General features: G+C 30.5%; 1 protein-coding gene across 1 annotated transcript; it reads right to left on the bottom strand.

Annotated features, from left to right (window-relative positions):
* Positions 1-582: 582 nt before the first annotated feature.
* On the bottom strand, positions 583-8243 carry LOC114287094 (sugar transport protein 13). The gene is made up of 5 exons (XM_082875663.1): positions 7876-8243; positions 5795-6117; positions 3777-3901; positions 1842-2133; positions 583-1542 (listed from the first exon to the last, which is right to left on the bottom strand). Exons 1-5 carry the CDS (start codon positions 8006-8008, stop codon positions 823-825), a joined length of 1593 nt encoding a protein of 530 aa, XP_082731789.1. The 5' UTR covers positions 8009-8243; the 3' UTR covers positions 583-822.
* Between the last annotated feature and the right edge of the window lie 4363 nt (positions 8244-12606).

Consider the following 12606-nt stretch of genomic DNA (forward strand, 5'->3'; position numbering starts at 1 on the left):
ACATTTTTTGCACAAAATTATTTTTTTCTCTGCATTTATTAGTAGCATTTTTAAAATTTTGTAGCTAAAGGTCCATTTGTTTGACCTTTTGATCTTCTAATGTTTTTTTACACTAAATTTTTCACTTTCAGGTATGAAAATATTTAATCCCTAAAATCTTTAAATGTGGTAGTGAATATTGCAGCAAATCTGAATCTTAAAAACTTGTGGTTTAGGATTGAGACTCAGGTACACAGGGCTGGCATATATATGATTCTATTTGCCTAATTAATGGAAGAAATGAGAATTTCAAGCTAAAAGATTGCGAGGAAATGTCAAATGAGAGAGCATTGGATCTTATAGGAATATTTTGTGTTTATATTTCATTCTGACTTTCATTGTTTGCCTTTAACGCTGCCATATTCCCTTGAATCCATGTAATGGATCCTACCCATGAAACTCAATGCCCATATCATTTTCCTATCATTCATATATTGCTGCAAACATCTAAAATTATTCAAAAGTTACTCATCAAAATAATTTATATTTTTAAAAATGTTACCACCACATATTGTCAAAAAAAAAAAAAAACAAATATGAAAATTCTGTAAAATTTCATATTTTCTATTTAAATTTTCTGTCATTTGCATTCCTAGCTCAAGACACATGGACCCACAATATAAATTTAAAAAAAAAAAAAAAAAAACAGCTTAATGGTCTTGGAAACTAAATTGAAACTATACACAACAATATAACTGATAAAACATGTGTATCAATTCATTTATTTCAAGTATCCCTTCTAGTCTACCACAAAATGTTCCTTAATAGCTTCAATTTCAAGTTCTACAACTGTGACGCATGGTTAAATCCATTGCTATGACCATTTTTCTTTGCAGCACCATCAACTTTCCCAATCTCTACCGCCACTTCATCATCATCATCCATGAACCTCTTCCACAACCAGTGCTGCTTCCACACCTTCTCCGTCATCTCCTCAATCGGCACGTTCTTCGTCTCCGGCAACAAAAAGAACACAAAGAAAGACATCACCAAAACCCAACCCGAAAAGAACAAGAAAATCCCAAACTTGAAGTGGCAGAGCATCGAAAGAAAAGCCTGCGCAATCACAAACGTGAACAGCAAGTTTACACATACCGTCACGCTCTGGCCTGCTGAGCGGGTCTCCAGCGGGAACGTCTCGCTCGGGATAAGCCAGCCCAGCGGGCCCCACGACCATGCGAAGCCTGACACAAAAGTGCACACCATGATGACTACAAAGATTGCGTAGCCACTGTGGAGGTCGGTAGTGTGGTCCTTGACTTTCAAGCCTAGGATTATGGCTATGACTGATTGGGAGAGGAACATTTGGACTCCGGCTTCGAGGAGGAGGAAGCGGCGGCCCACTTTGTCGACTGAGTAGATTGATACGACGGTGGAGATGACGTTGACGGCCCCGGTGATGACCGCGGAGTAGAGGGAGGCGTCGTTTTTGAATCCAAGCGTATTGAAGAGAACTGGAGCGTAGAACATGATAGCGTTGATGCCTGTTAATTGTTGGAAGATCTGTGGAAAGCATTGCATGAATTAGTATTGCAAATTATAAATTGATTTGTTGCAATTGAGGTACCCTTTTTATCTACCTATATAGTGTACACAAAGTCCGGCGCACACTGTAACTATTGGAACAGTTTCTATCTTATTTAATTGTTTTAATTCGTAATTGCTTATCTAATTGTTTTACTCGAGTACATGTAGCGTGTGCCAACACTAGTAATGTTATGTTAAACAATGGATTGACACACTCTCAATTGCATAGTTTTTGAATTGGGAAACTAGTAAAGAGAATTGTGAGAAGAACAAACCTGCAAGAACACAGCGATGATGAGTTGGGGCCGATTCCTCCTCTTGAGGAGATTTCTGAAGGGGTGCTTGACTTGTTTGGCTACACGACTAGCCTCGACAAGCTCCAAGTACTCAGGTTCAACATTGTCAATGCCGCGTATCCTTTTGAGCACTGCTTTACCTTCATCAAGATGGCCACGCTCGATGAGGCTGTTGGGGGTGTCAACCACCAAGAGGGCTCCCACGGTTAGGAGGACAGCGGGAATTCCGGCCAAACCCAGTGACACCCTCCAACCCCATCCTCCTTTGATCCTGTGGTTGCAAGGGAGACAAAAATTATAGTTCAGAAATACAGCAATGGAATGGACCAGAAAAAAACATTGTGCAATTGAGATTCATCTCAGAAGGTAATTTATTTTTCTTATTACTGAAAATACAAATAGTAAGTCACATAAAAAAAAATACATGTAAAATCTGTGTTTTGTTCCTTGAGACCACCAAAAAAAAAAAAAAAAAACTAATAAAAGTTCATTTATGTATTAAAAATCTTTTTATAAAAATATTATGTCCCCCCATCTTTTTATTTTTTATTTTTTAAATTGAAATTTCTCATTTAGTATGTAAGCCTTCATCTTATCTTGGGAAGGTTAATTAAGACATCTACATAAAAAGGTTTTTCTACTTGGTATTCCTCGCCACCAAACCCTTGGCTATTCAAATAAAACACTTGTAGGGTAGTGGTAGAAGCCTAAAACATATGAGTCTGAGTTTACCTATTACCTACCACCAACATATATAAGTTTTGCTTGGTTATTTGGTACAAGTCATATTCTGTATATATATATATATATATATTTTTTTAATCAAATACAAAATTTGTTAAAGTAAAAATTTAAAAAATAAAAATGATTACTAAGAAGTAAATAAAAAATTTAATTAATATTTTTTAATTATCAATTTTTAACTTTGAAAATAATTACACTAAAAATATCCATATATATGAAATCTTTGTTATGTAAGATATTTCAAAAGGTGGACCAGCCTGCCATGACTTTGAGACATTGATGAGGGACCCTTGTGTCACAGCACAACCCTATTGTTGGAGAATATGGCAGTTAGTTAGGCATGAAAAGTCAACACAAACCTAAGGATTTTGGACTCAAAAATTGTTTGTTTAATTCCTATCAACATTTGCTAACATCATCTCACAAACCAGCTGTGACACTGTATATGGATGCACATGTACAGTTAATGCCCAATCAATTTGAAGATCATACTCTATAAATACTTCTATTTTAAGGTATAAAACAAAACAATCAAAATTACAGGGGAAACAGAGATTAATCTGAATAATCTCTATTCCGTTTAATTAGTGCAACTTATCAATTTGCCAAGGGAATTTTTTGGAGACAAATTATACAGATGGTTCGTGTAATTTGTCTCATGTGTCCATTTGATTTATATAGTTTCAATTGTATCAATTTTGTCCTTAATTTTTTCATATTGTGTCAATCTAATGCGATTGAGAACATACACTAACAAATTAGACCAAAAAAAAAAAAAAAAAAAAAAAGAAAAAGAAGAGCAAAATAGTTCATTTAAAAGGGGATATAGCATTTCAAATTGGATGGTTTACTTTTCAATCGCTTTGAGAAGAGTAAATGACTAATTTTACTCCTTGATTTTAGTTTAATTTAAAATGTGCCCTATCAATTAAACTAAACTGATACAATGTGTTAAATTTAAGGATAAAATTGATGCAATAAGAATTATAATGATTAAATTGACGAAACTCCATTCTTTTTTTTTTTTTTTGATTTTGTGTTAGAATATGTAAAGCATTTTTGCATACAACTTATGATATAAAAATAATTTAAATAAATTGATGCCAAATTGAAAAAATTGTTTATGATTTCTACTTGGGGGGGACCATTACTATGAAATGAAGGACTTACTTGCTAGTGCCGTAGTTAACAAGGTTGGCAAAGAGAATGCCAATGGTTACGTTAAGTTGGAATAAAATATTAAGTCCTCCACGTATTCTTGTTGGTGCTATCTCTGATAGGAACAGTGGTACTGCCTGTAAATAAATTCATTCAAAAATTTATCCAAAAAAAAAAATACAATCATCAAATCTGAAATTTGACAAAAATAAAGGAACCAGCAAATCATCATCTACTATCAAAGCCCATAAAATCTGCAAAATGTACAAATAAAATCTATATAAATCTGCATTGGACAACTAGGGAATAAAATACACTTTGCACTGCATTGAGGTGCTTTAATTTATATATTATACAAAAATAAAGTTATGGCATGGCATACATTGACATGACATAACAATTTAATATTTTATATATAGTGCATCACATGTACAATGAATTATTGACGACATGCTATCCTCTCAAATCTCTTTGTACATATTTAAATAGGAATCTCAAAAGAAAAAGGAAAAAATTGAGTAAAATGTATTTAAACACAATTTTAATTTTTTTTCAAATTTATAATTCAAACTTAATTTAAATTACTTACGACTGTCATTAAGATGACCCTAAAAGCAAATGACAAATTTGTACATGATTGAGGCCATAATTGCACAAAAATGGAAAGTGGGATCAAAATAATCAAAGTTAAATAGTGACGGCATATAGATTTTTCAAATAAAAAAATGATTTGAAAAGGAAGCATCTATATCAAACACAAGATTCATAGCCTTTGATCATTGCCCCGGGAATAAAGTATACAAAAGCATAAAGGCAAAGAGAAATTACTTTAATGTTCTTTTTTTCACAAAGGAAGATGTATGGAAATTGAATTTAGAAAACTTTTCCTGACAAAACCAAGTGAATTGTTGGACATGCACTTTAGTCTATCTTTGTTTGGTTCCAAAAAGGTCATCATCACATGTTTGAACTTCAAACAAAATACTCAACGACACATCTAAAGACCCAAAAAAAAAAAAAAAAAAAGGGGTGGAAAAACTTGTGGGTGATTAAGACATGGTGGTGATAAAGACTGAAAAAAAGGGCACCAATAGTTTGAGGACATAGTTGATCATGTGACCCACTCTCTCTTATCGAATTCATTCTCTCTCTCTCTCTTAGGAGGCCCCTCCTTTGTCTAGTGGACACTTGTCCCTACATGGCGTGTCCAATAATCAGACAGATTTACTCTCTACCGAGAAAATTGGTTCTCGTTGTTTCATCGAATTTTTTATTATGTAATTTGATTTGTTTAAAATTTAAAAATTAATGAAAAATTAAATCGTATCTATATACCAACTAATTCTTACTCATCATCAGATTTGAAAATAAGATCTCTCACCAAAACAAATCATATATTTTAGAAAATTGTTAAGGATTTCAAATGTTTTACTGATATAGTATTCATACTATGTGGATTCTATGTAAGACATTTAGGACCCTATCATTACTCTATATTCTAATTTTTAATTCAGATATCTAATAAATCTTACTTATCATGAAATTTGGAGCTACGATCTCCCACCAAAATGAGTCAAATCTCCCAATTATTAATCAAAATATCAAATAACCTTACCTACCATGAAATTTGGAGAGCATCTAAATACATCAATCAAATTTCTCTCTACATCTATATGTACAATTGTTTCTTCATGAATCATAATGCATGGAGTAGATATAAAAAAAGTAATAATAAAATGTGGGTCTATTAGTAACTCCCTGAAATTAGGTATGAAGTATCAATTAAGGGAAGTTCTAAACAATATTAAAAAATATTTCTTTATGCCCATCACATGCATTGATACCCCCTTATGCCTTAACAAGATAACTCTTGAAATGTTGGTGAGAGAGAAACTTCATGGTAGGTTTAAAACCCCTCATTTCACCAACTAAACATTAGTCCACCACGTGACATTACAAAAATGCCCTCAACAAACATGGAATAACCAACAAATTTTTTTTGAAAATAGTAGTCAAATTAGCTAACAAACCTGATTAGCAAAACCAACTCCACAGCCAAGCAAGATCCTTCCAACTATGAGCATTGCAAGATCCTGAGCTGAGGCATTCAGTACCACACCAATCAGAAATAAAATGCCGGCGATCAACATGGTGAGCCTTCGTCCCAGCCTCCTCGTCGTGTAGGATGCGAAGAAGGTCGATGTCAAACCGGCTAAGTATAGTGATGATGTGAATAATTGTAGCCCTTGATTATCGTATTTGCAGTAATTGCTATCAAGATTTCCCTCTTTAGTCCTTCGATATACCACCGGGAAGAATTTCTTCAAGAAATCATCCATGGAAGTTACCCCTCCTGTATTGTATAATGGAATTACAAATTAGAGATCATGCATATTTAATGTGAACCTTTGCACTTTTTACGTGATTTTTATGCGATTTAACGGGTTTCTTATTTTTCATTTGTCATAGGAGAGAGACAAAAAAATAATTAGAGATAAGACTTTAGCTTTGAATATGTATCTTGTGACAAATATATATTTTTAATTAAAAACAATGAATCACAACATTAGCGATAGAGGTGCAGCAGGCTTATTATTTTCCATTCCAAACATAATTTTTTCACAAATATCTTTAAAATTCCCACACAAAAATAAAATAAAATAAATAAAGCATCACTACTTTTAGGCCTTGTTTGAAAATCGGCTTTTTCAATAATTTTTAACAAAATTAGTAATTTTTAAATTTTTTTATGAAGTGACAACAAATTAATGGGTTTGAAAATTACTTCTTTTTAATTGTATTGAAAAACATGAATTATTGAGATGTTTTGATTTTTTTTTATTAATTTTTTTTTTTTTACTGTTTTACTGCCTTTTGAGCTTTCATATTATTTTTTTTTTAATTTTTACTTTTTATGTATTTTAATCAAAAAAATTAAGTTGCCAAACGAACCTTAGAATAATTGAATTCTCAAAATTACCCTTATGCCACGGGACTAGGTGATAGATATTTCGGTTCGTTAATTTCCTGTTTGGTTGGAACCCCACTTGATGGGAGGGAGCGAAGGAAAGAAGCATCTCTTCGTGGTCCTCGCGTGCCTTTTTGGTATTTATATTTTTAATTTTAAGGACTAATTTAGAAACAAGATATTTTAGTAATTTTTTATAAAAAAAATATGTAAAAAAATAAAAATAATAATATAATAATTTATAATATTTTTTTTAATTTTTAAACTAAAACATATAGTTACTAAATGAGTCCTAAAATATCGATAATAATATATATATATTTTTTTCACTTACCAAAATCACTACTGTTTCTTAATAAAACTAATAAATTGATGCCAAAATTAAAAACTTTTGCCAGATCATCGTTAACTTATGTAACTCCACAAATTAATATAATTAATAGCAAATATTAAATACAACTTCACAAGGCAGAGATGTAGGTTATATAATTTGAAAAAATTATCCAAAATTAAATTTGACTATATTAAAATTAGAATAGGACCCTAAGATTATATGAATCAAATTGAATGATTTAGAGAAAGAAGGTACATACCACTCTAATTCTATATTTAAATACAGTATTATCAATACATATATGTGTGTATATATATATATAAAATAAACAAATGTACAGAATTAGAAATCTCATTGATCTCACTTATGTTATATCTGATTCATGATTTATCGATTTGGGTAGAAATCTGAAAAAAGAATGAAAAAATGAGGGTGAAATATGACATATCACGCATTTTTTTCCTTTCTTTTTTTTTCCTTTTCAAATCCATGTCCAAATCCATACAACCTTATTGATGAATAGAGAAGAAATTCTACCAAGAGGGACATCAACAAACAGTGTGTAGAGATACATAAATACATAAAAAAACATATAGGTGGTGACAATGAAGAAATAATAATGATAAAAACAAAATACATAGATTTAGGAGATGTTTGGCATGATAGATGTAAGTGTATAAGTATAATTATTTGGATTAAATCACATTTTTATTTTTTTCACCTATTTTTTTTTAAATTAAAAAATATATTTATTTAAATCATTCTAAATGTAATAAAAGTGGTATGAAATGTAAGTAGTAGGTAGGAACCTGAAACGCCGACGTCGTAACCAAACATGAGACCTCCGGTGGCGGCCATAATGCAAGAGATGATGACTATGGGGGTGATCTTCGCCTCGAACTGTGTTCCTTCTCCTCCGGCCGAAATTCCTCCCCCTGCCATAACTTCGTAGAGAGAGAGAGACAGAGAATGGGTGTTAATGTCTTCTCGTATGGTTGGATTGGATAAGAAGCGAACAAAACGTGTAATGAAGAGAGAGATGAAAAGAGTTGATCTGTGTATAGGGGTATATATAGAGAGAGAGTTGGGGGTTAGAAAATGGATGAGGTGGGAGTGTTGTGGGGATGACCACTGTAATTTTTCCACGTGTTCTTCCTTGACGGCTGGCTAGTCAACCAACGTTTCTCTCTCTCTCTCGGCCTTTGTAGTACAGTACTGCGTGCGTTTGTGTGTGAAAGCATCGGACCAATGGTTTTAGACCTGACAATTCGTTGCAAAATTTTTAACAACTTGTATTTGGTTGAAAAGTTTCGGAAAGAATTTGAAAAGAAAAAAGAAAAAAATGTAATTAAAATATAAATAAAATATATTTATATTTTATTTAATTTTACATATTTTTTGTTTTGTTTAATAATTCTTTAACCAAGCATGGTATTAAATTTTTTTTCCAATTTAACTCATGATGATATAATTTAATAAGTGTTAATTTTTTTATTAATTATGCATTTAATTATATAAGATTTATCACTTTTATTACATTATTATAAATACATTTATGAATATAAAATGTAAGTTTTTAACATGGTTGGCTTTCGTTTGGTCCCCACTATGCAATCAATTTATACAACAAAATCAAGAAGAAAAAAAATATCATCCAAAATAGATTGCTTATTGATTTGGTATCATTGTAATCTTTTAAGCGTCGGTATATAGACTAAATTTCGCAACACCGAAATAAGAGAGAAATATACCAACTCTTAGTATAAGAGGTAGTTACAATCAAAGTACAATACAATCAATTTCGTCATTGGAAAAATAGACTAATAGTCGAGCCCTTGAAAAATCCAATCTGGCTTACTTGTGTAAAAAGAAAGCTATTTTTCCACTCTACCACCATCCCAGTGGTACAAGAAAAATTATTAAAAAAATGTTATGTCATAATATTTGCACACCAATTGTGATAGAGACTTTCACACATACATGACCCCCACAACCTTCATTCTCATTTCAACCACTTATTAATGTGAGTCTCATACATATATGAGTGAATTCTACACACAAAAATCAAATTAGGGTTCCAAACAATTCTCTTTGCACACTTGTGTAAAAGAAGGATACTTTTTCACCAACACTAGTGGTACAAGAAAAATTTTTAAAAAAATGTTATGTCATAAAATTTGCAAAAGTTAGTTATACAGGTGTATACTTAAAATTTTAGCAACAATGATTCATTCCACTAAAAATATCACCACTAATAGCACTAATGTATTAAAAAAGTAAAAAAAAAAAAATACAACTTCAAGACCAAAACATCACATCATTAATAACGGGACCCACTGCCACCTAATTAGTGGGAGCATTAATTAGTGCTCCCAAGCATTTTTCAAATTTTAGTGATGTGGATCATCCAAACTGTTTTATTAATGTAGTTTTTTAAATATTTAACATTTGCAAATATTGAGTTGAAAAAATAGTTGGAAATGAGAAAACTAAACCCAAACTTTCACCTCTTCACAAATAGGTATTTCAACAATTTTTTTGCAGTTCAAAAGTTTAAATGTATAATTTTAAAATTAAAAAAATAAAAATAAAATTTAATAATAATTGAAGTGTAAAATATAAATATTCAAAAAATATAGTGTGTGAATCAAATTGATTTTAGATTTAGTTTTCAATCCACTAAATTTACAAACTTTACATTTTGGGCACATTTTAATTCACGTTTTTTTATTTATTTTTTACTCCATAATTTTAGAGAGCCACCATTCTCACTTCATTTTATTTCAAATACACTTCCTTCTTTACTCTTTATTATATATAGTTTATATTAATATCCTTTCACAAAAAATATATTTTATGAAAAAATCAAAATTATAATGATATTAATTGACAAAAAATAAAGTGTATTTGAAATAAGTGGAGTAGGAATAACGACTCTCTAATTTTATTTCATATCTTAACATTGGCATGACAAAGAAGGAAAGTTTAAAAAATTATCATTTTTAGTAGATCTGATTCTAATAAAGACTTTTGTTGTTCAATCTTTTTCTAAAGCTTCAAAATAGAAAATAGAAAAATATTTTGGGCAGAAATACGAAAACTATAAACGGTCACTTCTTTTTTTTTTTTGGTATGGAAATTCTATTTATATGATATTACTCTTAATAAAATTAAAAATTAAAAATCACAAATTTCGAGGCAATAAAGATAAGGTTTAATTAATAAGTCATTCAAATCTTGTTTATTGAAAATAGGGCTGAGTAAGGAATTCGTGAAATCCGTAATCCGATTCAGTCCAGTCCAATCCGATAGGTTTGGATTGGTTTTTGAATCCGCAGTTCGGTTCCGGATTGAAGAATTAAAAATCCGTAGTTCACAGATTGGTTCCGGATTGAATCCCACGGTTTCGAATTGAAACCGATCCGGACCGTATACAAATAGTCTATATTTTTATTATACATCCTCCCCCATAGTATCTTCTCTTATTCTATGTAAAATCTAAACTCAAACCTAAAACCGTATAATATCTTCTTTTATTACTTTTGTTTGTTAGTTTTAAGTTTTAATTTGCAATGGTCTAAATACTTATGGTGAAACCAGTTTTCTTATGGTTGTTTAAATTCTAGAACAGTATGTCGTTATTATAGAAAAACATGTTGCTATTATGGAACTAATATAGCGCTATGTTTATATTTTTATGGAATTCAAGTGTTATATATATATATATATATTTGTTATTTAATTATGTGAATCCGTGGTCCTGAATCGATCCACTCCGTATTTAAATGGATTGGTTCGGATTGGTTCCATGATTTAAACGGATTGGATTGGTTCCAATTTTTCAAGAACTGTAAATAACGAATTGGTTCTAGTTTTACCCCAATTCGGTCCAATGTGGACCATGCTCACCCCTAATTGAAAAGTACTCTAATTTTGAGGATAAAGATAATTGTTACAAAAATAGATATGTGTCACCTTTTGACTTTTAACTTATTTGTGTCATATTATCTTTTTATTTTTTGAGCAAAGATTCTCTCTTGGCTCCCTATTTGGTGGGTTATTGGGCCCATTTTTTGGCTCAATTTTAATAATCTGAACTGCTCACATTTTAGAATTTGTCATGTATATCATATCGATCGAATATCGAAAATCACGTGAACTAAAATTTTTATTAAACAATAAAAATGTTTATTAATTTTTTTTAATAAACGATTTTTAATTCTTTCAATATCTGATCAACTTAATTTTTTACAAGTATAATATACATGATAAATTTTAAAATATAAACGGTTTGAATCATCAAAATTAGATCTAAAAGTGGACTTAATGACCCACCGAATAGGGAGCCAAGAAAAAAAATCCAGGGAGAGAATCCTTACTCCTATTTTTTCACATATTTTTTAAAATAAAATTTAAGAAAATTAAATAATCAGCTTTTAACTTACTTTCTCAAAACAACCCAAAGTGATCTTTAAGGTGCTCTTGCTTACGTGGCCTAGATGGATTTAAATTTCATAGTAAAATGTTGAATATATTGCATCAATAAAATTTAAAATTAAAAACTACAAATTTCGAGGTAATAAGGATAAGGTTTAATTAATAAGCTATTCAAATCTTGTTTATTGAAAAGTATTCTAATTTTGAGGATAAAGATAAGTGTTACAAAATAGATATGTGTCATTTTTTGACTTTTAATTTATTTTGTGTCACATTATCTTTTTATTTTTTGAGCAAAAATTCTCTCTTGGCTCGCTATTTGGTAGGTTATTTGGCCTATTTTTGGACTCAATTTCGATAATTTGAACTGTTCACATTTTAAATTTTATCATGTATATCATATCTGTAAAAAATTAAGTCGATTGGATATCGAAAATCACGTGAACTTAAAGTTTTATTAAACAATAAAATTGTTTATTAAGTTTTTTTTAATAAACGATTTTTAATTCTTCCAATATCTGATCAACTTGATTTTTTTACAGGGATAATATACATGATAAATTTTAAAATGTGAACGGTTTGAATTATCGAAATTGGATTCAAAAGTGGACCCAATGACCCATCAAGTAAGGAGCTAAGAAGAGAATCTAAGGAAAAAATCTTTACTCATACTTTTTTACATATTTTTTTAAATAAAGTTAAAAAAAATTAAATAGCCAACTTTTAACTGACTTTCTAAAACAATCCAAAGTGATATTTAAGGTGCTCTTGTTTACATGGCCTAGATGGATTTAAATTTCATAGTAAAATGTTGAATATAATGACACCATTACATCATGTGAGAATTAGGCTAGATATTTGCTGTTACACTTTTCTTTCTCTTGGGCCCATGTGACAAGGACCTAACATCAGGTCGGTGATACTTTCAGTTTTCCCATATTAGTGAATTTGTATTATCGAATTCAAATAAAAAAAAGTTGGCTGCCTCTTCCTCATCTCCCATTGGTATGATTTTGTTTTCAATATCATTTTCCTTAAAAACTGAAAAATGGTTTCACAACTTTCTCTTTGGTCCAACCCATCATAATTCATTACTCTAGGAT

Source organism: Camellia sinensis, chromosome 6 (genome assembly GCF_055761805.1).
Source record: "Camellia sinensis isolate YWXY chromosome 6, ASM5576180v1, whole genome shotgun sequence".
In the NCBI taxonomy this organism is placed as follows: domain Eukaryota; kingdom Viridiplantae; phylum Streptophyta; class Magnoliopsida; order Ericales; family Theaceae; genus Camellia; species Camellia sinensis.

What these genes read in the sequence shown, in the direction of transcription:
- LOC114287094 (XM_082875663.1), bottom strand. Translation starts at nt 8,008, where the DNA reads ATGGCAGGGGGAGGAATTTCGGCCGGAGGAGAAGGAACACAGTTCGAG. An exon ending in TTACGACGTCGGCGTTTCAG is followed by an intron (nt 6,118 to 7,875) that starts GTTCCTACCTAC and finishes TATACAATACAG; the next exon opens with GAGGGGTAACTTCCATGGAT. An exon ending in TCATCGCTGTGTTCTTGCAG is followed by an intron (nt 1,543 to 1,841) that starts GTTTGTTCTTCT and finishes TGCTTTCCACAG; the next exon opens with ATCTTCCAACAATTAACAGG.